General features: G+C 44.7%; 1 protein-coding gene across 1 annotated transcript in view; it reads right to left on the minus strand.

Moving 5' to 3' along the window:
• LOC126155401 (chymotrypsin-like elastase family member 1) overlaps positions 1-22,364 on the minus strand; it is a 129,059-nt gene that overhangs the window by 37,842 nt on the left and 68,853 nt on the right. Inside the window, exon 2 of the mRNA XM_049916225.1 lies at positions 17,845-17,995. Within this exon, the coding sequence (XP_049772182.1) occupies positions 17,845-17,995 (151 nt within the window). The remainder of the gene's footprint in view (positions 1-17,844; positions 17,996-22,364) is intronic.

The raw sequence follows: 22,364 nt of genomic DNA on the forward strand, positions 1-22,364 counted from the left end.
AGTGACTTGGATTCGAGGTTTGACTGTGCGTTATCTTTTCCGAGACGGCAGTAAGAATGTGCTTGACTTTTGGGCCTTACTACAGGAACATCACTCACAGCTTATGAGACATCCGAGATATCGAACATATTACGCAAATTTTTTAGGGAGTGCCTTGCTTGATCCCCCACCCAGTTGGGGTGTCCCGGGTAGGAGAATGTAATTATTGTCTATAGGCATCAGAACAAGAAAGGACCACAAACACACGTGAAGACGTACCCGACACCAACGCGAGGTGTGACGGGATTAGCGAGGTACGCGCCTAAAAGAGGAACGTAGACCGTTATTGTTTGTACTGCCAGAAGCAGGATATTTTATTTATTTTTTTCACTATTATGTTAAAAACAATCCACTTATTTACGTTTCCCAGAAACATTTTCTTTTATAGTCATCGTCTTATATATATAAAAAAATGCTAGAAGCAGTTTATGTTTGTTATTGGAAAAAAAAAGTGGTCAGCGTGACAGACTATCAATCCTAAGGGCCCGGGTTCGATTCCCGGCTGGGTCGGAAATTTTCTCCGCTCAGGGACTGGGTGTTGTGTTGTCCTAATCATCATCATTTCATCCCCATCGACGCGCAGGTCGCCGAAGTGGCGTCAAATTGAAAGACCTGCACCAGGCGAACGGTCTACCCGACGGGAGGCCCTAGCCACACGACATTTCCATTTTACCCTGCTATGAGGGCAGATCCACCGCGTCGGATACACTAGGAGGTGCCTCGTCAGCAGAGCCCGTGGGCGAAACAAGCGACCCCTGAAGTGTCCCAAGCGACGCGCCAGATTCTCCACCACCGCTATACCCCAAGGCAGAAGACTGAAGGTGAGTGACCGTAGCCAAAAGTGCATTCAGCTGTTCACAAATTGCAGCTAGCTCCTCCTGCGTCCGCACACAGCATGAACACGTCATGCATGCACACGTCCTACCCATTGTAGCAAGACTAACTGAAGAAGTAAAGTATAAAAGCAGACAGAACCCTAGACATGCAACTTACTAACCTTCTGATGTGTCGTCAATGGACGCTGGTGCCTCATGAGCTACGTAGCAGGCGGTTCAGAAGAAATGGAAACTGCGCTACAGACTACCTAAATTTAGACGTAGAAAATACGAACATACACCTCTCAGACAGAAAAACACGCACGAAATTTAAGAAATATACTACGAGGAAAACACGAGAATAGATAAAATACTTAACTTAACGCTCTGTAGATGTGTATGTTACAAATGAGCAAATACTGCGCCTTAGACTGAATGAAGGTGCACTTACAGAAACGAGAGATTAAACCTATTAAACAGAAAAACACGCACGAAAATTAAGAAATTTGCTACAAGGAAAACACAGGAAAAAATAAACATTAACTTGCAGCTCTGTATACGTGTATCAGCATAGAGCTGGGGCCTGGCTATTCAGCCCTCATGTCCCTTAACTCTAGCAATACCTACGCATTTCCCATAACGCTCATTATCAGGGTGTAATGACACATTCCGACGCAGAGACATACAATACCTTAAAAGCTGCGCCAAAGATTAAATTGAGACGCATGTAGATTATAATCTTTGTAATGTTCACATTGGATTCTCTTTTGTTTCATACTCCACGAAGGAGCTAAGAGACACTTTCGATTGTTGCCTTGTGGAGTATGGACGTGATTTTTGGAGTGTGCGGAAAGGCCGCCATATAGTTAGTAATTATGGTTTGTGAAACGAGCAGAGCAAGTCTTATTGTGTTGTGAATAAAAAATAGTGAGAAGTATCGAAGTGTTACGAAAATTATTTAAAGCGACGTAGCATTGTATTCCTTGGTTTCCACCGCCTTCGTGAAGTGAACCGATGCCGACTTAGGAAGATACACACGGTCAACAAAGAGAAGAACACCGATGGCGACTAATGAATTAATACTATGGCAGAAAGACGAATTTTACGTCCAAGGTGAGAACTCTGAATAAATCAACAATGACGTAGAATTCAGAAATGTAATTAATCGTAATGGTAAATTATATTACAGGCATATTTCACGCAGCACTGAATTTGTCTGCATTCAAGCCGGTCAATACAGTCCGTAAAAAAAAGCCCTTCAAAAATTCTAAAGTTACAGTTCCATGTCCGTACTTTTTCCTCTTTTCAAAAAACCAATAAATTTAATTTTTTTATTTATTTCGCCACACTGGCGACCGCTGACAGGGACAGTGCTGGTGGAACAAAGAGTAAGTACTTGATTGTTGTGCTACAAATGTACTTGTACTAATTACTGTTTCTCTGTTACATGACGCACATGGAAAATGACGAATAAGGTGAAACAATGTTAACTGTATAAACGGATGGCACAATAACCAGAAGGAACAAGGACAAGGATTTACAAAACTAACGTAATCGTGAGTGACGCAGCTCCGCCGGAATTAAGGTAGGAAAGCGCAAACGCATGCAGCGGCTGCATCTTGGCTTAGCTTCACTTAAAGCAGAACCTTTTCCTTTCCATATTAAAATCCTGGTAGTGTTTGTGGCAACACACAATTACACTTTGATAATTACTTTATGTTCAACAATTGCAGAATTAGAAGACGTAGTGCGCCATCTTGTAAATTTCCGACGCGCAACAAATAACAATCACGAGATATTTTTATTAATTCAACTGCGAGAGAATTTAAAGATTTAGATTAACAGTAAAGTACAGATAAAAATAATATCTCCACAATGGAATCGGAGAATTTTAATTTGACAAATGTTCATGGACGCGTCACTGATTCTGACAATAGTGACGTAAATGATGACGCAATTAGTTTTTCAGCACAACATAATGTAGAAGTAAATACAATTCAATTGCACTCGACAGGGATTAACAATAACGAACCACTTGCAAATGAAACCTTGTACACAGTCGATGAAGCATCGATTACCAGATCAGATGAAAATATTTCGCGTGAAATCAGTGAACATAGCTCGGTTTCGATTCAATCAGCCCATGGTAGAGAAACAATGGCTACAAATAATGGCATAAATACAAACACACAAGCTTCGTCAGTTACGCTTGAGGCATTATATAGTCTGATGTCAAACGTGAGCGAGCAATTATCTGATTTAAAGATCAGCAACAACACAACGAACACAAAACTGGCGAATCTAGAAATCAGCCACAACATGACAAACACAAAATTGTCAAACATGGAAATTGGGTTCCAACAGCAGTTTTCAAGTGTAAACACGCAATTTGAAAATATGCACAAACATTTTGATCAACGCTTAAGTAAACTCACCAATGAAATCGATCAAAAGATCGAAGACAAAGTCATCAAAACAGTCAATAGTGTATACAATGTATTGGCAAATGATTTAGAAAAGAAATTGTCAGATCTTACAAACAAACAGGAACAGGAACTGTCAGAAATCGTAGAAACACACAATCAAACACAAACGGTACAAAAAGAAATACATGAAAACGTACAGACTATTCAATTAAATTTAACTAGAGTACAGTCCGCATGTGAAGAAATACCTGACCAAGTTAATAAAGCTAACAAAGAAGTCGGTCTTCTGAAACAGGAGAGTGGACGTATCAAGGCGGACATTATCAAAATAAATGAAACTTTAGAAACCGTTAATGTAAATGAATCAATAACTGACCGGGAAACAAAACTTTTTGAAAAATTAGGTAATGAAATCAAAGTAGCTGGGGACAGAATACGTAAGGAAATTGCTGGTAGACTAAATGTTTCAAATGATTTGCCTACGTCAAGCAATAGGCAGCCCGACACTTATTCACCCGTGCCAGATTACGATGTCAATAACACAGAACATCACGCACCCAGTCCGGCGTATGTGCACGCACCGGCACAGGCAAACAATGGCTATTCGCCAAACGCGGTGCTACAACAGGCAGTAGGCGTGTCGCCTTGCATCTCGACGATTCTAGTCGATGAGAGCCTGTTGAAACATAGACAGTTTCCAGTTTTCTCCACAGAATCCAGAAAAACTCATCCAGTCGTATTCGTAAGAGCATTTAAAAATGTCTTACCAAGAAACTGGACTGAGGCACAGAAGATTAGATATGTAGTAGGCTTCACACAAGGCGACGCACTTTTGTGGGCCACAGACATGGCTGAACAGTGCGTCACCTACGAACAATTTGAACGGGCTTTCTTGGAGAAATATTGGTCGGCTGGGGTCCAAGAAAGACTGCGACGTGAGGTATTCAACCCACAACCGTTCAACCTCAAAAACGGCGGGTTGAGAAAGTATTTCGAAAAGTATTTGAATAAGACGCGCTATTGAAACAATCCAATACCGCACGTAGATGTTCTCAAAATTCTGAAAAACAGACTACCCGCGAACTTACGCGAGAAATTGGTAACCATACCGGAGAACGACCTTGAATACTTTCTTTCCGTGCTTGACTCAATTGATCTAATATACGAAGAAGAGCCGAGCACAAGTAATCGGAATGAACATCCCGGAACCAATCAAAACAACGTAAACGGATATCATTTTAATGGCAGTGGACAAAACCCACACAGTTGACATCCGTATGCGACAAGGCCAAATAATAGAAACTGGAATTACGGAAATCGGAGGAATTCGGCGCCACAGAGACGTGAAGACCGAAGATATAATAGAGATTACGGTCCACGCCGGTATGGAAATGATAGAAATCACGTGAACGATTGGTCAGGCCCGCGTGATGAAAGGCGGCACACAAATGAAAATTACAATAGTTACAATAATAGAAATGACAGACCAAGGAGGAATAGCGACGGCCGGTCGCAAGAAAATGTTGCACGCAGCGGTCCGGAAACTAATTGGCGACAGAATAACCACTCAGTACACTTCGTAGAGGTAACGGACAGTAATGAAGCAACGCCGTTGTCTCCCCCGGTAAAAAACAATCGGTCGCTATGAGCCCCCACCGGCCGACCGATTTGACAACAGGGGGCACAAACAAGCACACCAAAACATGCTTAAGCACAAAACACTGTACATATTAGGTTTATGCTACATATAAATTATTATTTCGTGCATTTTCAGATTTTATACGTAAAAACCGTAGCACGTAGTCGTTGCCATTACCCTAAGTAGAAGGTAGAAAATTCCCTTCCCAAGATGCAGTGGAGCGGCTACAGGTGTGTTCTCTGCATACTGAGGCATGTCGTTGCGTATGACGAATACGTAACGAAGGTAAACCTCAATTTACACTCGAGTTCAAGAAGGAAAACAAAGGACTTGTTCCTTCTAACAGATTAATGGAAAAAGGTGTGTGTGTCAGTAAAATCCAAGACGAAGAAGCCACTATGAGTGGTCAAAAATTTTTTCAATTTTCGTCGATAGTTTTTTCCTGTAATTAATGTAACCAATGTATTGTATGTGTTTTATGTTATTCCATTGTATGTGATGTACTTTGTATTTCATGCCAAGTCCCGTGACTTACAAATTTGTGAATACTTATGTACATTGACCAGAAGTATTGAGGGGAATGAATCTCAGTACAATAGGTAAAAGGGGTTAATGCGAAGAAAAAAGTGTAGTGAAAAGAAAGTTTCGATCGCAATACTCGCGGTTAAAGTGGTGTGTGTAGAAATTAAAATTGTGCAAAGTAGTGCTACGTTGCAAGTGTCAGCGAGCCTAAACAAGTGACATCAAAAATTGAAGCTTGTATCGTCAAACTACCCATGGCGTCACAATAGGAAAGGACAATGCCAAACAAGTTTGACATGGTACGCTGCATCGAAGGGATCGTCCTCCGCCTCGCACATAGTGTGGTGTGTTCTTCGGGGCACATATTCCAATGTACCTCGTCGTATGCAGTCTAAGTACTAGAAGGAACTACAAAAAGCACACGCATACTGAGGTTCGGAAGTCTCGACGGTACCCGCACGTCGGTGTATATTCAGTGCACTGGCGCGCGCATTCAACCAACGTCGCTCGCTAACGGACGACCAAACAAACAGGCGCGCATATCACCCGCCCATATTCAACACGGGCTAGCGAGCAAAGCTCGTCGCCCCAGAACAAATACAGAAAGCAATACAAGGACTTAATTTTCACCTCTGATGAGGAAGGAAACATTTGTAAATAACGTTGTATTCATTGTCTATTTTATTGTACAAAGTTTACCACATGGTGTCGTTTTCTCAGTATTAACCAAAACTTTGTATATTAGGATTAAGGTTTGTAAATATTAGCATAAGTATACCAAAAAACTGACACACACCAAAGAATTCACAGTGCCATGAAAATGAGACAGTAAAAATGAAGTTTGTAAATAAAAGACCCGCAAACCTATCAATTGCAAGGTCGACTACTGTATCCTGTCAACCAAATAAAGTTTTCTAGTGACAGTATACAGTAGGGGGGCAGTTGTAATGACACATTCCGACGCAGAGACATACAATACCTTAAAAGCTGCGCCAAAGATTAAATTGAGACGCATGTAGATTATAATCTTTGTAATGTCCACATTGGATTCTCTTTTGTTTCATACTCCAAGAAGGAGCTAAGAGACACTTTCGAATGTTGCCTTGTGGAGGATGGACGTGATTTTTGGAGTGTGCGGAAAGGCCGCCATATAGTTAGTAATTATGGTTTGTGAAACGAGCAGAGCAAATCTTATTGTGTTGTGAATAAAAAATAGTGAGAAGTATCGAAGTGTTACGAAAATTATTTAAAGCGACGTAGCATTGTATTCCTTGGTTTCCACCGTCTTCGTGAAGTGAATCGATGCCGACTTAGGAAGATACACACGGTCAACAAATAGAAGAACACCGATGGCGGCTAATGAATTAATGCTATGGCAGAAAGACGAATTTTACGTCCAAGGTGAGAACTCCGAATAAATCAACAATGACGTAGAATTCAAAAATGTAATTAATCGGAATGGTAAATTATATTACAGGCATATTTCATGCAGCACTGAATTTGTCCGCATTCAAGCCGGTCAATACAGTCCGTAAAAAAAGCCCTTCAAAAATTCTAAAGTTACAGTTCCATGTCCGTACTTTTTCCTCTTTTCAAAAAACCAATAAATTTAATTTTTTTATTCATTTCGCCACAAGGGGTATCTTCACGCCAACACTAACAAAATTAAAAAATAACAAAACTCGTTAATTGTTGCTGAATTATATTAACGGCATACTTTTTACACTGAAGCGCCAAAGAAACTGGTATAGGCATGTGTATTCAAATTCAGAGATTTGTTAACAGGCAGAATACGGCACTGCGGTTGACAACGCCTATATAAGATAACAAGAGTCTGGCGCAGTTGTTAATCGGTTACTGCTGCTACAATAGCATGTTATCAAGATATATGTGAGTTTGAACGTGTGTTTATAGTCAGCACACGAGAAATGGGAAACAACATCTCCGAGGTAGCGATGAAGTGCGGATTTTCCCCTACGATCATTACACGGGTGTACCGTGAATATCAGGAACTGGTAAAACATCAAATCTCTGTCTTCCCTGCGGCCGGAAAAAGGAATCTGCAACTCTGGGACCAACGACGACTGAAGAGAATCGCTCAGTGTGACAGAAATGCAACCCTTCCGCAAATTGCTTCTGATTTCAATGCGGGCCATCAACAAGTGTCAGCGTGTGAACCATTCAGTAAATCATCGTCGATATGGGCTTTCGGGGCCGGAGGCCCACTCGTGTACCCTTGATGACTGCATTACACAAAGCTTTGTGCCTTGCCTGGGTCCGTCAATACCGACATCAGACTGTTGATGACTGGAAACATGTTGCCTGGTCGGACAAGCCTCGTTTCAAGTTGTATCGAGTGGATGGGCGTGTACAGGTATGGAGACAACCTCAAAAATCCATCGGCATGTCAGCAGGGGACTGTTCAAGCTGGTGGAGGCTTGTAGTAGCGTAGTGGCGGTATCAGCACACTTTTGAGATCAAATTGATATCAATTAATCACCCTAGCACCCGCTCATCCCCGCCCCCGACCACGCCCACCCCACCCCTCGATGACGTCACGTGTTTTCTCAGTTGCATGTGGGCCCCAGCCCCCTCCTCCATCTCCTCCTCCCCACACCAAACTACCCTACTGGCAGGAATTCCAAATTTTGGCCGGAAATAAAAATTGGCGGTATCCTTTCCGAGACATGAACCCTGGTCCTCCTGGATGGAAAGCCCTGGTGTACCCCCTAACACATGGAAACTGTCCAGATGCGAGAGAGGAAGGTTACGTTAGTGTACTTTAATCATTTTGCTTGGGAAACTGACGCAAATATCGATCCTAATTACATAATTAATTACAAACATTGGACCTAATTACAGAACCATATGCATAGTGCTACACAAGGGTTGTATAAAACTGCAATACAACTCAAAAACTGATGATACCATACAACTGGCGTTATCCTGCTGGAAAAAAAATTTCGAAACACCACTCGAAATTAGCGACAGACACACTCAAACTCTACCCTACACCTACAAGCTGGTGGGAAAAAGGCTGGAGTGTAAGGTACTATCTTTGTTCTTTTTGGCGGGAAATATGTTCAACTGATGAGATGCTGGTGTTGGACAGAGTGGAGTTTAAAAAGTGTTCTATCTGTAAGCATACAGTATCTATCACTTTTTTTCCAGTCCCAAGAAAAAAAATTAATAATGATTTTATTAAGAAATACTTGTCAGATGAAATGAGCGGAGAACAATTGTCACTTCAAGAAGTTGGAGGCCTCAGAGTTCAAGCATTGAGAAACCCTAGCGGAGGACATTTGTGAAGGGGAGAGAGATCAGATGCATACGATCAAAACACGCACATTAAGATATTGTTTGAACTGCAGTCAGACGACAACAAAAGTTTTCCATATGTTATGTGAAGTAGGGACCTCCAGTAGCCCATCAGATCACGGACTAAACACGTGATGGAACTACTTGAGACTGCGCCAAGGGATACCAGCCCTGACGTCAACAGAAGTTTTCCATTATTCGTAAGTGGTAACATCGAGCAAAAACCTCTAGGAGAAACCGACATTAAAGTATTTACGTCTCAAGACAGCCAGATAATGGTAATATCCCGAAAGGCTATTATCGAGGGTCAGCCGCAACTTAGACGGTATAGAAGCAAGAGGTAAAATGAGATGCGTCAGTCTGATGGAGGAGTCTGATGGAGAATTCTGACGGAGACTTCTGATGGAGTAGTCTGATGGAGGAGTCCGAGAGCAGTAGTACGCCAGTCCACCGCCACCTGAGCATGCAGAAGTAATATTCACAGCGAGAAGTCGGTGAAGAACAATTTGCGGAATAGTAATTGTCTCTTGTAAGCTTAGGCGAGTGGCCTGCTGAGAAGAGTAAATTGAGTGTGTCAAGTAATACAGAAAGGGGTTAGGAACTGGCACCTCTTTTATAACTTATCAAAGAGAATAAAGATATTACTTAGGTAAATACTGAATTCTTCAGCATACGCAGCCTGCCATTAATCCTAAAAGGTTACCACTGTACCCAATAACCACCCAGTTGTACCTCGGTGAGCTTTCTCCCTCTCATCTCCGACAATAAAGGTGGACACTCAAACAACCCTCAGATTGTCGTCAACGTGCTGATCGCACTACAAAGCTGTGCTGGGACGCGACAGTTTGACGTCAGAGATCGCTACAGACGTCTGCTCAAAACTATCTTGCAGCCCAGGTAATCGAAGCCAATACGCACTACCACAAATGATAGAAAAAAATGCATCACAGATCTAGTTACACTTCGAAATTGTCATGTAAAAACCAGCACTCATAATGAATGGGTCATAATACAGCACATGTACTGGGGAAAATCATCATCCTAAAAGACTGCAGGGTGCAGAGGGGGTGGTAGTTGAACGTGTGTTCTTCTCGATGTACAATCACAAACTACCTAAAACCAAGGCCTTCTCACTTTCCCTTCACGCCTCCCCCTCCCCCCTCTACGATGCTCCACTGAGTGTCTCATGCCCCACTACCTCTCTCTAAGGCTGCTGCCCGCACTCGGCTTTTTCAACCATCTGGCCACCGCCTTAAGGCGATGTCCTACACCCGCACCTAGTCAACTAAACAATAGGAGATAAAAGGATGGCCGCCTCAAGTGCAACTTGTTCATCTAAAATATAGCCAAACGGCGGGCTGCTGTGGGAAAGGGGGAGGGGGGGGGGGGTGCGTGCTGCGGTGGTCGCCAGACACAGCCACTCTCTGTCCAGGGGTGCGGCGTGTGGGGGCTCTGTCGCTATATTTTAGATGAACAAGTTGCACTTGAGGCGGTCATCCTTTTATCTCCTATTGTTTAGTTGACTAGGTGCAGGTGTAGGAGCGTCACCTTAAGGCAGTGGCCAGATGGTTGAAAGCAGAGTGGGGTATGAGACACTCAGTGGAGCATCGTAGAGGCGGGGAGGGGGAGGGGGAGGGGGAGGCGTGAGGGCAAGTGAGAAGGCATTGGTTTTCGACAGTTTGTGATTGTACACCGAGAAGAACACATGTTCAACTACCACCCCCTCTGCACTCTGCAGTCTTTTAGGACGATGATTTTTCCCAGTACATGTGCTGCATTATGACCGTTCATTACGAGTGCTGGTTTTTTCACGTCAATTTCGAAGTGTAATTAGAAGTGTGATGCATTTTATTTATCCATCAGTTGTGGTAGTGTGAATTGGCTTCAATTACCTGGGCTGCAGGATGGTTTTTGAGCAGACATCTGTAGGGAACTCTGATGTCAAACAACAATAGCTACTGTATGCTTACAGGTAATACACTTTTTAAACTCCTGTCTGTCCAACACCAGCATCTCGTCAGTTGAATGTATTTCCCGCCAAAAAGAATAAAGATACAACCTTACATCCTAACCTTTTTCCCGCCAGCTTGTAGGTGTGCGGTAGAGTTTGGGTGTGTCTGTCGCTAGTTTCGAGAGGTACTGCGAAATTTTTTCCCAGCAGGATAACATCAGTTGTACGGTTTAGTTTTTGAGTTGTATTACGATTTTATACCATCCTTGTGTAGCACTAGGCATATGGTTGTGTAATTAGGCCAAATATTTGTAGTTAATTATGTAATTAGGATCGATGTTTACGTCAGTTTCCCAGCCGAAATAAATAAAGTACACTAACTTAACCTTCCTCTCCCGCATCTGGATAGTTTCCATGTGTTAGGGGGTACACTTGGGCTTTCCATCCAGTAGAATCAGGATTCGAGTCCCAGAAAAGGCACAGCCATTTTTAATTTCCCATCAATTCCTAGCGCCACTGGTGGTTTAATTGTGTTAGTCAGGTGCACTTGGGCTTTCCGCCCAAGAGGGCCAGGGTTCCAGTCTCGAAAAGGGTACTGCCAATATTAATTTCCCGTCAATTCCCTGGTGTGGGGCGAACGAGGTCGTAGTGTTACAGGACTCCTGATACGTCTAGATAAGACCCTGAGAGGTGACACGTCTCTCTTCTTGCTCACTGTGAATGACAGCCTCCCAGAAGTTGCCTAAAAAGAGGAGTCTTTGTCCTACGACATTTACTCCAAAATAATGGGTTGGGAGTTATAACAGAGACAAGGGAAAAACTGGACTTGTCCGAGCAAGGCAGGATAAAATAACTTCTATGTGCTAGTAGATCTAGCGATGTTTCTTCTTGGTCCTGACTCTTGGCACCACATCCACGATGCATTGCCAATCCCGGGGCGTGAAGATCGGATGGGAATTAATCAGAGCTAGGTCTGTTTTAGAGACGACGTTGTGCAGGTTTGCAGTTGCCCAACCAAAGTCATATGGTTGATGGGGAAGAGGGAGTTTGGGAACATCGGGAGGGGTAAAAGGGTATGGATGATAGAGGTACGGATATGTTTGCAGCGACTCCGCTAGCATGTCCATCACCAGCTTAGCCGCTCGCGGGTTGTCTGGCAGCGGCAGGTGGTCATGTTTGCCATGTTTGGCAGCCTCCTCTCGGACTATAGCAGGGACAGCAGCGACTTGTGCTGCCTCTTCGTAGTCCTCTGTACCACCTCCTCCATGTCCTCGACAACCTCTCCAGCAAACTGTGTTCCGCTTCGGCCAGAGAGACGGTCGTATGAGTTTCTGCATTTACCCCCTTCCTAATGGGGGTCGGCGCCTCTTCTTTGCGAGTCGCAAGGGTCAAGGCCTCCGTCAGTTGCCACACCTGAAGCGCGCCTCTTCCAATTCCGCCCTCGGGGACGCCCTCTCCTCCGCCATTGCGGATTTAAGCGCGGCAACTGGTTCGTCTGTGGCTTTCGATAGCGATTCGCGGAAACTATCGTACTCGTCTTCTTCGCGGCGGCGCGGCCCTCTTTCCCTTCTTGGATAGGGGGCGGGGCGGCCGCCTTGTCTTGTTGGACCACTTCTCCAGCTTTAGCGGCCTTAGTCTTCTTATTCCGCTCCTTCTTGCTTCAATTCCTTATGTAGCTGCGACGACGATGGTTTGCAGAGTGTGCGCCGCCGCAGTTAACGCACTTCCGAGCAGCATCTCGCAGCTTATTACAGTCGCGTGTATCATGTGCCTTCACACACTTCATGCGTATTGCTGCAGGACTTTGCTTCATGGTCAAGGTGTTGGCACTTGTAGCACTGCTGCGTCTTCATCTTCTTCTCGCTCTTCTTTCCCCTTCGCACTTCATCGGCCAGGTGCTCCAGTAGGACGGCGAGAAGGCGATACCTCGACTTCCTCTTGGCTTCGCCTCCCTTGCCATATCCAGGCATGTCTGCGACGTACAACAGCGGCAGCGACAGCGAAGAATTTAACTGCAGCGAGTCCAGCAGCAGTCTCGAGGTGACACGTATGTAAGCATCCTGTGTGATCATCTGCATCATTCATGTCCATTGTGCATTCCGACGGACTTGGCCAATTCCAGGAGGACAAGGCGACACGCCACACTTCCAGAATTGCTGGAGAGTAATTCCAGTAATACTCTTCTAAGTTTAAAAACTTCCGCTGGCCAGCAAATTCCCCAGACATGAACATTATTGAACATATCTGGGATACCTTGCAACATACTGCTGAGAGGAGATCTCAACCCCCTCGTACTCTTACGGATTTATGGACAGGCCTGCAGGATTCGTGATGTCAGTTCCGTCAAGCACTATTTCAGACATTAACCGAGTCCATGTCACGTTGTGTCGCGGCACTTCTGTGTGTTCACTGGGTCCCTACACGAAATTAGGCAGGTGTACCACTTTCTTTGGTGTAGTTTCAGTTGTAGAAATAACAATGTGTCGTTGTGCCACTCAGTCTACTTCGCGAACTAGGCAAACTAGTACCAGTAACCGTGGTCAAGTAGCGTAATCTCAATGCAAAGTTTTGTTTGACTTTAAAATCACTTTTTTCTGTTTATAGTACAAAGTTTCTAGATGATAATTTTGTGTCGAGTCTGGTCAGCACATTTAATTTATATTCATTTAATTTATATTCATATTTTAAATTTCCATAGCCAAAAGAAATTTCAGGATGGTGTTGGGGTGGAGGGAAAGCTTGTTAAATGTGATAGGGTGTAGAAATAGAACTCGCTGGAGACAACATTAACATCATTATTAGTATTTTGTAATCTGCTGCTGGATAAAGGACACCTCCATACTTCTCCATGCATCTTGAGATTCTTTAACAGACACCCGTGTTGCCCCTCCACGTCGTATAGCCACCTCTTATCAGCTCTCCTCTCTATCTGCTTCTGGCTGAATTTCTCTTGCAGTCGTATTTACGTCTACTACATCTACGTCTACATCTAAATCTATATGACTACTCTGCAGTTCATACTGAAGCGCGTGGCGAAGAATTCCTCGAACCACATCCAGACTGCATCTATACCAACGCAGTCTGCAACAGTGAGTGGATAAATGAACACTCACTTCTGCACGAGCTCTGATTTCTCTTAATTTGTTGCGATGATGATTTCTTCCTGTGTACGTTGGCGTCAATGAATTATTTTCACATTCAGGGGAGAGAGTAGGTGATTTCGTGAAAAGATCTCGCCACAACGAAAACCGTCTTTATTGTAATGATTGCCTCCCCAAATCACTTATCATATCCGTTACAGTCTCTCCCCTGTTTCGTGTAATACAAAACGAGCTGTCCTTCCCTGAACGTTTTAGATGTGCTCCGTTAATCCCGTCTGGTAAGGATATCATACAGCACAGCAGGACTCTAGCATAGGGCGGAGAAACGTAGCGCAGACAGTCTCTTTCGTATACATGTTGCATCTTTTAAGTGTTCTGCCAATAAAACGCTGTCTTTTGTTTTCCTTCCCCAAAACATAATCTGTGTGATCGTTCCAATTTAACTTGTTCGTAACTATAATTCCTAGCTAGTTAGGCGAATTGACAGCCTATAAACTCGTGCGATTTATTGTATGATCGAAATTTAATGGATTTTTTTTCTCACTCATGTAAATTACCTGACAATTTTCCTCATTGAGGGACAGTTGCCATTTTAAGCACCATACGGATATCGTGTCTGTGTCATTTTGCAAATGGATTTTATAAGCCGATGACTTTACTATACGGTAAATGATAACATTATCTGCAAAAATTATAAGATGGCTGCTCAGATTGTCTCCTAAATCATATATACAGACTAGGAACAGCAGAGGGCCTCTAACATTTCCTTGGGCATCGCCGGATATCACTTCTGTGTTACTCGATGACTTTTCACTGCAATTTCTTCTCTTGTCTCTCTTTGTAATTCGCATTGTGTAGCCTTTCATTGCTTGCTGAGCAACCTCCACTTTGTGAGTGGGTCTTGCACTGGAATTCTGTCTCACTGCCGTAACACCGGTAACCCTCACATACTGTAAACTTTCCGTATGAGACCCATCGGAAATTTAATTTTGAAAACTCCTTGTAGTTTACCCAAAGTACACAAGGAATAACACTCCAGTTCACTTTGATACTCATTTCGTTTGCTATCTATCCAATCTCTTTTTCCAAGTGCCTTAAGTATAAAAAATCAACTGGTTCTATGGTCTCATTGTTAACTTGTGTAATCATATTATGATGGAGGTTCAGGACAGGTTTCAAATCTACACTTGTCGTTGAACATCACCGGTACTCGAGGCAAACGATGTAATCAGCAAAACGGCAATGGTTGTGATACCTTCCGCTAAAACTTCTTACATATCCTTTTTCATAGTTAAAGAAACTGAAAGCCAGTTCTAAGATTCAAAGTCACGTTGTCTGACTGATCTATCAATTCTGAATTCCTCACTACCCTCATGACATCTAATGGCAGATGTAGCAGTGATGTATATATTGTTCAGTATATTAGCATAGAATGAATTAATGTCATTTTTCTCAAGTGCTGTCGGTCTAAATTTTGTTGCTGAAGTTGTCATCATCAGGTCCTTCTCTTTCTTCATGTTTCGGACGACTTTATACATCTCTCGTGGCTTTACTTGTGGACCGAGCGAGGTGTCGCTGTGGCTAGCACACTGTACGCATTTGGGTGGACGGCGGTTCAAACGCACGTCCAGCCATCCATATTTAGGTTTTCCGTGGTTTCTCGAAATCGCTGAAGACAAATGCTGGGATGGTTCCTTTGAAAGGGCACGGCCGATTTTACTACTGAGTCAGAACTTGCTCTCGCTCACTATTACCTCACTGTTGACGGGACGTTAAAATCTAATCTTCCTTCCATTTTTCCTTTTACTTGTGGAATGTCATTATCTCAGTATTAACAGTCTGTGTTTTTTTATTCAGCTTCTGAAGAGTGCCATTTAAAAAACCTTTGGAGTTCTTGTATAACGTTATGTCGTTGTTAGTTACTGTGCCATCTTGGTGACGTGCGGCATTACGCATCTTAAGTTTCTATTTTGTTTACTTGACACTGTTATCGCCTTCATTTCCTTCTCTTACCAAATTTTCGTTTACTTTCCTACATTCTCTCTAAGAGATTTCCAGATAATTTCGTTTAAATCAGATGGTTTTTCTTTTATTTTTGGATTCTTTACAATTCCTTAGACCGTTTCTCGTAACTCCGCATACAGTCCTCTCGATCACTGCATAAATTTTCTTTCAAATAAAATGTCTTCGTTGCGGATATTCCTCCACATTATTTTTCCTTACTGCGCAGCGTCTTCCTCTTTTTTCCTCTTGTACGGCTTCTTTGAGAGAAAATTTGTGAAGTTTCAAAGCGAGAGAAGATTCAAAATAAAGAAAACAGGAAGCGTAAGAAGATTCTCGCGCACATAATTGAAGAGTGGAAAAATGGCCTTTAATATGATATGGACATGTGATGAGATTAAGGGGTGAAAGATAGGCGCAAAAGTGCTATGTTAGAAACCTCCGTACTCTCGTACTTCTAATCCATTACTTCGAGAACTTTTCTTTCATGAGACTCAGCAGGAAGACGAATGGAGATTTTACAGTATAAAAAAAGAAGGAATATTGGTTTGTAGTTTGCCGTCGAAAAAGAGGTTACAAAACACGGCGCACTAGGTCAGAGAGGACAAGGGTGGGAAAGGAAACAGTTTGCGTGCTTTTCAAAGTACTATCTCAGCACGCGGTCTAAGTGTTTTTGAAAGGGAAAAACAGAAGACCTAAACTTGAACGGCTGCGTAGGGTTTCGCACTGTACTGCTCCTCCAACGACGCCACTGCCTTAGCAATGCGCCACTTTGTTCAGGGATTGTAAAAGTATGTTATCTCTGGTCCAAGTTAGGATCTGGAATATCTCTGACTGGTATCTGAGACGACCTCTGACTGCTCTCTGAGACAGGGTTGAAATTAGTCGTGTTGGATGGTTCAAATGGCTCTGAGCACTATGGGACTCAACACCTGAGGTCACCAGTCCCCTAGAACTTAGAACTACTTAAACCTAACTAGCCTAAGGGCATCACACACGTCCATGCCCGGGGCAGGATTCGAACCTGCGACCGTAGCGGTCGCGCGGTTCCAGACTGTAGCGCCTAGAACCGCTCGGCCACTCCTGCCGGCAGTCGTGTTGGACTGATGACTTAGTAAACTTGTCTTTCAAGACAAAATGACGATGGCAGTCCTCATCAAAACAGTTTTTGAATACAAGAGTTAAGAGTATTCATACAGTTCCGTAAATTAATTATTTCCTTTAGCGACCGCGCCTAATTGCTTGGCAATCATCCTTCGCTTTTACGATGCAGGCGACTAAAGTGGATATTTTTTCGTACCTTCGAGACAAGAAGAGGAAAGACAGCATTAAAACCAGGTTGGCCAAGTTGTTTTGTGTGCAATGGCCTAATGTTGCGCTCGCTTAGTTTAGCTCAGTTCATTGCCGGAGATCAGTATTTATTTTTTAAAAGCCAGTTGGATTGAAGCTACTTAGCCAGATTCATTCAGGGAAAGTAAGTGTTTCTGGCGGTTTGTGGAGACATACCTGTGATTTCAGTCAGTTCACTTACACAAGTTTTTTCTGGAATTTTGCGAGGGTATGTTTGTGGTTACATAATCACCCGCTTCATTCAGTGAAAACATCATTTTTTCTTGTAGTTCTGGAGGTAGTTTTGGAGGGACCCCAATAGTTTCAGACAGCGTTCTTATCCGATTCGTTCAGTGAAAATATTACTTTCTGGTAGTTTCTGGGGGCTTTTGGTTTCAACTTACAGTTTGTGCTTTCAGCTTACGGTTTGTGGAGGCACAACTGCAGTATCGGTCAGGGCACTCACACGATTTGCCTAATGGAAGCAAGTATTTATGGAAATTGGGGAGATATGATTTTGCTTTCAGGCATCACTCTTAGACTGCTCGCCAAATGGTAACGGGTGTTTCTTGTATTCTCTGAAGGGATGCTTGTGGTTTCAGTCAGTAGACTACCACGATTCGTCCAGTGAAAAAAGCTTTCCTTGTAGTTACCCATTCATCCAGTGACAAGGAGCGTGTGTGGTCTGAGGCAGCGCACTTACCCGGAGAGGCACTGTGCGGAGGTGAGCAGCCACACCTCGGTGAGCAGCGTGGCGCCGCAAGTGGCTGCCCCGTCGTCGATGTTGAGGTAGGCCGCGTGAGGGAACTGCCCGCGCACAGCCTGCCCGCCGCCGATCAGCCGCCCCTCGCCTGCTGCAACACGTAGGCGACAGCAAAGTATGTTGTTGTTGTTGTTGTTGTTGTTGTTGTTGTGGTCTTCAGTCCTCAGACTGGTTTGATGCAGCTCTCCATGCTACTCTATCCTGTGCAAGCTACTTCATCTCCCAGTACTTACTGCAACCTACATCCTTCTGAATCTGCTTAGTGTATTCATCTCTTGGTCTCCCTCTACGATTTTTACCTTCCACACTACCCTTCAATGCTAAATTTGTGATCCCCTGATGCCTCAGAACATGTCCTACCAACCGATCCCTTCTTCTAGTCAAGTTGTGCCACAAACTCCTCTTCTCCCCAATTCTATTCAATTCCTCCTCATTAGTTATGTGATCTACCCATCTAATCTTCAGCATTCTTCTGTAGCACCACATTTCGAAATCTTCTATTCTCTTCTTGTCCAAACTATTTATCGTACATGTTTCACTTCCATATTTGGCTACACTCAATACAAATACTTTCAGAAATGACTTCCTGACACTTAAATCTATACTCGATGTTAACAAATTTCTCTTCTTCAGAAACGCTTTCCTTGCCATTGCCAGTCTACATTTCATATCCTCTCTACTTCGACCATCATCAGTTATTTTGCTCCCCAAATAGCAAAACTCATTTACTATTTTAAGTGTATCATTTCCTAAACTAATTCCCTCAGCATCACCAGACTTAATTCGACTACATTCCATTATCCTCGTTTTTCTTTTGTTGATGTTCATCTTATATACTCCTTATAAGACACGGTCCATTCCGTTCAACTGCTCTTCCAAGTCCTTTGCTGTCTCTGACAGAATTACAATGTCATCGGCGAACCTCAACGTTTTTATTTCTTCTCCATGGATTTTAATGCCTACTCCGAACTTTTCTTTTGTTTCCTTTACTGCTTGCTCAATATACACATTGAATAACATCGGGGAGAGGCTACAACCCTGTCTCACTCCCTTCCCAACCACTGCCCCTTTTGTGCCGCTCGACTCTTATACACTGGAAATGGAAAAAAGAACACATTGACACCGGTGTGTCAGACCCACCATACTTGCTCCGGACACTGCGAGAGGGCTGTACAAGCAATGATCACACGCACGGCACAGCGGACACACCAGGAACCGCGGTGTTGGCCGTCGAATGGCGCTAGCTGCGCAGCATTTGTGCACCGCCGCCGTCAGTGTCAGCCAGTTTGCCGTGGCATACGGAGCTCCATCGCAGTCTTTAACACTGGTAGCATGCCGCGACAGCGTGGACGTGAACCGTATGTGCAGTTGACGGACTTTGAGCGAGGGCGTATAGTGGGCATGCGGGAGGCCGGGTGGACGTACCGCCGAATTGCTCAACACGTGGGGCGTGAGGTCTCCACAGTACATCGATGTTGTCGCCAGTGGTCGGCGGAAGGTGCACGTGCCCATCGACCTGGGACCGGACCGCAGCGACGCACCGATGCACGCCAAGACCGTAGGATCCTACGCAGTGCCGTAGGGGACCGCACCGCCACTTCCCAGCAAATTAGGGACACTGTTGCTCCAGGGGTATCGGCGAGGACCATTCGCAACCGTCTCCATGAAACTGGGCTACGGTCCCGCACACCGTTAGGCCGTCTTCCGCTCACGCCCCAACATCGTGCAGCCCGCCTCCAGTGGTGTCGCGACAGGCGTGAATGGAGGGACGAATGGAGACGTGTCGTCTTCAGCGATGAGAGTCGCTTCTGCCTTGGAGCCAATGATGGTCGTATGCGTGTGTGGCGCCGTGCAGGTGAGCGCCACAATCAGGACTGCATACGACTGAGGCACACAGGGCCAACACCCGGCATCATGGTGTGGGGAGCGATCTCCTACACTGGCCGTACACCACTGGTGATCGTCGAGGGAACACTGAATAGTGCACGGTACATCCAAACCGTCATCGAACCCATCGTTCTACCATTTCTAGACTGGCAAGGGAACTTGCTGTTCCAACAGGACAATGCACGTCCGCATGTATCCCGTGCCACCCAACGTGCTCTAGAAGGTGTAAGTCAACTACCCTGGCCAGCAAGATCTCCGGATCTGTCCCCCATTGAGCATGTTTGGGACTGGATGAAGCGTCGTCTCACGCGGTCTGCACGTCCAGCACGAACGCTGGTCCAACTGAGGCGCCAGGTGGAAATGGCATGGCAAGCCTTTCCACAGGACTACATCCAGCATCTCTACGATCGTCTCCATGGGAGAATAGCAGCCTGCATTGCTGCGAAAGGTGGATATACACTGTACTAGTGCCGACATTGTGCATGCTCTGTTGCCTGTGTCTATGTGCCTGTGGTACTGTCAGTGTGATCATGTGATGTATCTGACCCCAGGAATGTGTCAATAAAGTTTCCCCTTCCTGGGACAATGAATTCACGGTGTTCTTATTTCAATTTCCAGGAGTGTAACTGCCATTTGGTTTCTGTACAAATTGTAAATAGCCTTTCACTCCCTGTATTTTACCCCTGCCACCTTTAGAATACTCTACTCTTTAGTATACTCTAAGAAAACAATAAATAATGACGCACCATGAAGCAATTATCCGAATGGACCGGAAATCGGTAGACGTGTTGGATATACAGGGTGGTCGGAAATCCCCGTTACAGACTGCTAGGACATGTAGAGGGTAGTGAGTACAGAACATTTTGTATAGGAACCCATTACCGGAATCGTATCATTTCCGTTGTACGACAGTTTCAGTTCAGATGTATACCTCGTCAACGTCTGCTTAGGGCAAGAGAAACGTTCAGAGTTCCCTGTCCTAGTATGCAACAGGGTAGACACGATGACGTGTACTACGTCAAACGATCCCCAGATGTCACTTATTGTCTGCTTTGCTGTGAGACCGAATCAATACCTGTGAGACCGAGTCAATACCTGTGCATCACCGATAGAGGAAACATGGTGCAGTACACGTTTGCGGAATACACAGACATGCTCCTTGTGTATGGCGAAGCAGGAGGTAACAGAAGAGCTGCTAGTCGGCTGTATCACGAACGTTTTCCCCACCGTCACACTCCATCGCACAAACTGTTTGCCCAAGTTACACAACGGCTACGAGAAGCGGGTACCTTCACCGTGAGGAGGCAGGACTGTGGCGCTCCACGGCGACGCCGCACTCCCGAATTTGAAGAATGTGTACTGCGTCGCATTGAAGATAGACTGTCAATGAGTTCGCGGACAGTTGCGCGTGCAATGGCTGTTAGTCACAGTACCGTCTTGCACGTCCTGCATGAGCAACAATTACATCCGTACCACTTGCAAAGGGTACACGCTATGGGTCCAGCAGACTTTCCACAACGCGTCGCCTTCTGCACGTGGTTCCTCCACCGTTGCATCGACGCACCCCTGTTTCCACGTCGAGTTCTCTTCACAGATGAATGCAGGTTCACAAGGGATTGTGTTCTGAATGCTCGAAATAGCCATGTCTGGGCGGACGAAAACCCTCATGCCACTCATGCTCAGGGATTTCAAGACAGGTTTGGAATTTACTTGTGGGCAGGTATTCTGGACGGTCATTCAATTGGACCATACCTCCTTTCATCCCAGCTCACGGGTCCCGCATACTTAGTCTTCGTACGACACGTAATGGACCCGTTCTTGGAAGCTGTGCCATTGAATGTCCGTCAGGAAATGTGGTTCCAGCATGATGGACCACCTCCTCACTTTTCACTGTCTGTCCGGAGACATCCCAACAGACGGTATGGTGGTGGTCCAACCGTGTGGCCGCCACGATCGCCGGGTTTAACCCCTATGGACTACTTCTTGTGGGGTCGTATGAAAGTCCTAATTTATGACACACCTGTAGAGACAGAGGAAGATCTGCTGGAACGAGTTCTGGCAGCTGCACAAGACATTGAAGAGACACCATGTCGGATGGAGAGAGTGTACCAGAACATGCTTCACAGGTATAATGTGTGTAACAACGTTGGTAGTCGCCACATCGAGCCGCTGTTGTAATGCATCGGTACGTTGCGGCTGGTGCCGTAGATGCTGGGTTCTTGCTGTTGTCGACTAATGTAAACCATAAGGTGTAGCCGGCCGGAGTGGCCGAGCGGTTCTAGGCGCTACAGTCAGGAACCGCGCGACCGCTAGGATCGCAGGTTCGAATCCCGCCTCGGGCACGGATGTGTGTGATGTCCTTATGTTAGTTACGTTAAGTAGTTCTAAGTTCTAGGGGACTGAAGACCTCAGCAGTCCCATAGTGCACAGAGCCATTTGAACCATTTGAACCATACAGTGTAAGCTGTAATGCAAATGCGTAAGTAATAACGGAACGAGTCAGTATTCTTTTCAAATGGATTGCAACAATTGTACTGGGTCACGCCTAAGTACATTCATCACGTGGGGGTGGA

This window comes from Schistocerca cancellata, chromosome 2 (assembly GCF_023864275.1).
Source record: "Schistocerca cancellata isolate TAMUIC-IGC-003103 chromosome 2, iqSchCanc2.1, whole genome shotgun sequence".
Taxonomy (NCBI): Eukaryota; Metazoa; Arthropoda; class Insecta; order Orthoptera; family Acrididae; genus Schistocerca; species Schistocerca cancellata.